General features: G+C 45.6%; 1 protein-coding gene across 1 annotated transcript; it reads right to left on the bottom strand.

Annotated features, from left to right (window-relative positions):
• Positions 1–1333: 1333 nt before the first annotated feature.
• On the bottom strand, positions 1334–3479 carry LOC119294846 (actin-1). Its single transcript, XM_037573123.1, has 4 exons — positions 3170–3479; positions 2678–3071; positions 1815–2428; positions 1334–1723 (listed from the first exon to the last, which is right to left on the bottom strand). Exons 1-4 carry the CDS (start codon positions 3227–3229, stop codon positions 1658–1660), a joined length of 1134 nt encoding a protein of 377 aa, XP_037429020.1. The 5' UTR covers positions 3230–3479; the 3' UTR covers positions 1334–1657.
• Between the last annotated feature and the right edge of the window lie 166 nt (positions 3480–3645).

The raw sequence follows: 3645 nt of genomic DNA, 5'->3' as shown, positions 1-3645 counted from the left end.
AAGATTTGGTGATGTCAAAGCAGGACATGGCATAGATGGGGATCGCTTGGGCCACGGCTTTAATCAAGACCTCCTTTTCCGCTCTAGACAAGAATTTCTCCTTCCACCCCTGGATCAACTTCCAGATTCTCTCTTTAAGATACTCAAAGGCCTTGGATTTTGATCTACCCAAGAAAATTGGCAGACCAAGATATCTTTCATTGAAGGCTTCGTTTGAATTTGTAAATGAAGTATTCATCTATACCAATATAAAAAGACCCAAATGGGCAGATCCAAACCATCTCGGCCGTCAAATCATGTTATCTAGCGGTTCAAATCGCTCCAATGTTGAGCACCAAACATGTTTAACGCTCTAATTACCCATCATTGCCATTGGTTATCAACACATTTTGACTCAACGCTACCCCATGAAATCTGTCATGTAATTAATATCCTACCATTCCTGCAAAAAAAGTAATTGATATCTTACCAAATACCAATGTGCAACAGATATATCTTACCTAATATAAACGTGTGTTGCACGTACATTATTACTAGTTGACATAAACAAAGTAGTTAATTAGCTACCATTCTATTTCATCTAGCTGACATTTGCTTGCCACAAACACTTGAAATAACTTGTATGAAAAACTTATATTAGAAGCATGAGTGTATGCAAATTAAAAAAAGAACTTGGTTTAGAGTATCTCATTAACACCCACAAGTATCGTTAGATAAAGACGTTTCTTTTATTATTTTGTAACCTTCTATCTCGGTAAGACCATGTCAAAAAATGATATATGCAGACTGAGGAATCGTCAGGCCGGCGAACTCATCCACATTGGACCAGATCAGGTCTTTTAAGCGATAGCATACCTGTCAAAGAGATGACAGCAGACAGAATCATCCCAATTGGCGCCAACTTGTTAGATCCCAAATATCCTAGTAATAAACCAGCAACAGGTGCAAATGATGCCATCACATTCAAATGGTCCCGTTCTCCCCTCGCATCTTGCTGGAAGAAAAGAGAAGAGATTCCACTTTTTACAGGAATGTCTTGTACGGCACTAAGCCACAGGCAGCAAAGCGTAATCATGTACCACCATGCGCTGCTAAAGCCTGAGCAATCGAATTCTTTGCCATGAACATTCCAGCACATCCGACCAAGAAAGCAAAGACATCAGATCAGATCAGGTAGGGATCATCACAGAACCCACCGTCAAAAAGCCGATTGCGCAAAGGCCACACTACACAGCAGATCACTCACCATTTCAAACAGATTACGACGGAAAGCTAAATAAAATGAACCGTACAAGAAATGAGCAAGAGAATCCATGCATGTGACAACACCATGTAGGATCAAGAGACTTCATATTATTCATTTAACAAGATAGAGGTGACACATGACAAAATCAGAACACCGCCCGTATTTCTCTAGTAGCCTCACCAGGCATCTGATTGAATTTGATTGAATAAACCGAACATATGTGTCCAAAATCACAAGTGAGAAGCACAAGTAGCAATAGATATTACAGTCTTTGAATAGGAGGAAACGGTGACCGGTAGGGCAGCCGAAAACTTTGTCCACGCTAACGAAGAAACAGCAACAAAATAGAGAGACGAAGCAGGAGGGTCGCGATAAAGGCTCCTCTTGGCTTTCTTTCTTGGGTCCGAAGAATTAGAAGCATTTCCTGTGCACGATGGATGGGCCAGACTCGTCGTACTCAGCCTTCGCAATCCACATCTGCAAGTGCAAAAGCAAGCAACACTGTTAAGCAAAGCAACCAAATCCATGAATGAAATGAATGAAGCAAGATGCTGCGACGCTGATTTACCTGCTGGAAGGTGCTGAGAGATGCCAAGATGGATCCTCCGATCCAGACACTGTACTTCCTTTCAGGAGGAGCAACAACCTTAATCTTCATGCTGCTAGGAGCCAAGGCAGTGATCTCCTTGCTCATCCTATCAGCGATTCCAGTGAACATAGTGGTACCACCACTGAGAACAATGTTGCCGTACAGATCCTTCCTAATATCCACGTCGCACTTCATGATGGAGTTGTAGGTGGTCTCATGGATACCTGCAGCTTCCATCCCAATGAAGGATGGCTGGAAGAGGACCTCAGGGCAACGGAAACGCTCAGAACCAATGGTGATAACCTGCCCATCAGGCAGCTCATAGCTCTTCTCCACAGAAGAGCTGGTCTTGGAAGTCTCCATTTCCTGGTCGTAGTCCAGGGCAATGTAGGACAGCTTCTCCTTCACGTCCCTCACAATTTCCCGCTCAGCAGTGGTGGTGAATGAGTAACCACGCTCAGTCAGGATCTTCATGAGGTAATCGGTGAGATCACGCCCAGCCAAGTCGAGACGAAGGATAGCATGGGGGAGAGCATATCCTTCGTAGATGGGGACCGTGTGGCTGACACCATCTCCAGAGTCCAGCACGATACCTGACAAGTTCAAGAGGGCACATTTGAGTTTTTGATAAATGAAAAAATGTGTTACATTGACAGTGTATGACAGGATGACAATTAACTGCCTATCAGGTTTGGTTGACAAATATTTACCAGATGTCGTAGAACAAAACTAGTGCTACCACAAAAGAATTTGACAGATTAACCTCATCTAACTACATGTGAAGATGCTAAATTCCAGGATTCCTGATTCAAAAGACCAGAGTTGAATATAGATGAGCTCACCTGTGGTACGACCACTGGCGTACAGCGAGAGGACGGCCTGGATGGCGACGTACATAGCAGGAGTGTTGAAGGTCTCGAACATGATCTGTGTCATCTTCTCACGATTGGCCTTGGGGTTGAGCGGCGCCTCAGTGAGAAGGACGGGGTGCTCCTCTGGGGCGACACGGAGCTCGTTGTAGAAGGTGTGATGCCAGATCTTCTCCATGTCGTCCCAGTTGCTGACGATACCGTGCTCGATGGGGTACTTGAGAGTCAAGATACCCCTCTTGGACTGCGCCTCGTCACCAACGTAGGCGTCCTTCTGCCCCATCCCGACCATGACACCGGTGTGGCGTGGGCGACCCACGATACTGGGGAAGACGGCCCTGGGAGCATCATCTCCAGCGAACCCAGCCTGCAAACATCACCACCACGAATGTTATGTTACAACAAGCACTATGGCATTTCCCTGAACCAAAGATGCAAGACCCTCGTGGAATGCGGTGGCTTTACCTTGACCATACCGGTACCATTGTCGCAGACGAGGGGCTGGATGTCCTCGGCGTCAGCCATTTTCTACCTACAGCAGAAGCTCGCACAAAGCTACAGTTATTGCACATCGATCGTTCGATCAAAGGGGAATCTACGCAATCTAGCAGTGAAGGATGCTGGCTAAATAAATGCAGAGATTATTATATTTTTTTCTCGTTGGAAGAAACAGTGACGAAAATTCTTTCTAGCAGCATGATGAGACTATCAATCAATTCATTCACGAGAGACCCCTAACCGCAATCACCTGTAACTGCGCAACTTAATACTACTAAGAACAATTAATAACGAAACAAAAACAGAGAGAATGGTTTTCCGGCACCGCGGCACAGATCGGAGCGCTCCGGCGCCCGAAACGGCCCAGATCGCGGGCGGCAGCAGATCTACATTCCCGCGGCGGCATGAACAGCAGCAAAAAAAAATACAGTGGCGGCGCTCCC

This window comes from Triticum dicoccoides, chromosome 4B, assembly GCF_002162155.2.
Source record: "Triticum dicoccoides isolate Atlit2015 ecotype Zavitan chromosome 4B, WEW_v2.0, whole genome shotgun sequence".
NCBI lineage: Eukaryota > Viridiplantae > Streptophyta > Magnoliopsida > Poales > Poaceae > Triticum > Triticum dicoccoides.
The sequence above is the reverse complement of the archived record's forward strand: the minus strand, read 5'-3'. Positions and strand labels throughout refer to the sequence as shown.

What these genes read in the sequence shown, in the direction of transcription:
- LOC119294846 (XM_037573123.1), bottom strand. Translation starts at nt 3,229, where the DNA reads ATGGCTGACGCCGAGGACATCCAGCCCCTCGTCTGCGACAATGGTACC. An exon ending in ATGGTACCGGTATGGTCAAG is followed by an intron (nt 3,072 to 3,169) that starts GTAAAGCCACCG and finishes TGATGTTTGCAG; the next exon opens with GCTGGGTTCGCTGGAGATGA. An exon ending in CGCCAGTGGTCGTACCACAG is followed by an intron (nt 2,429 to 2,677) that starts GTGAGCTCATCT and finishes TGAACTTGTCAG; the next exon opens with GTATCGTGCTGGACTCTGGA.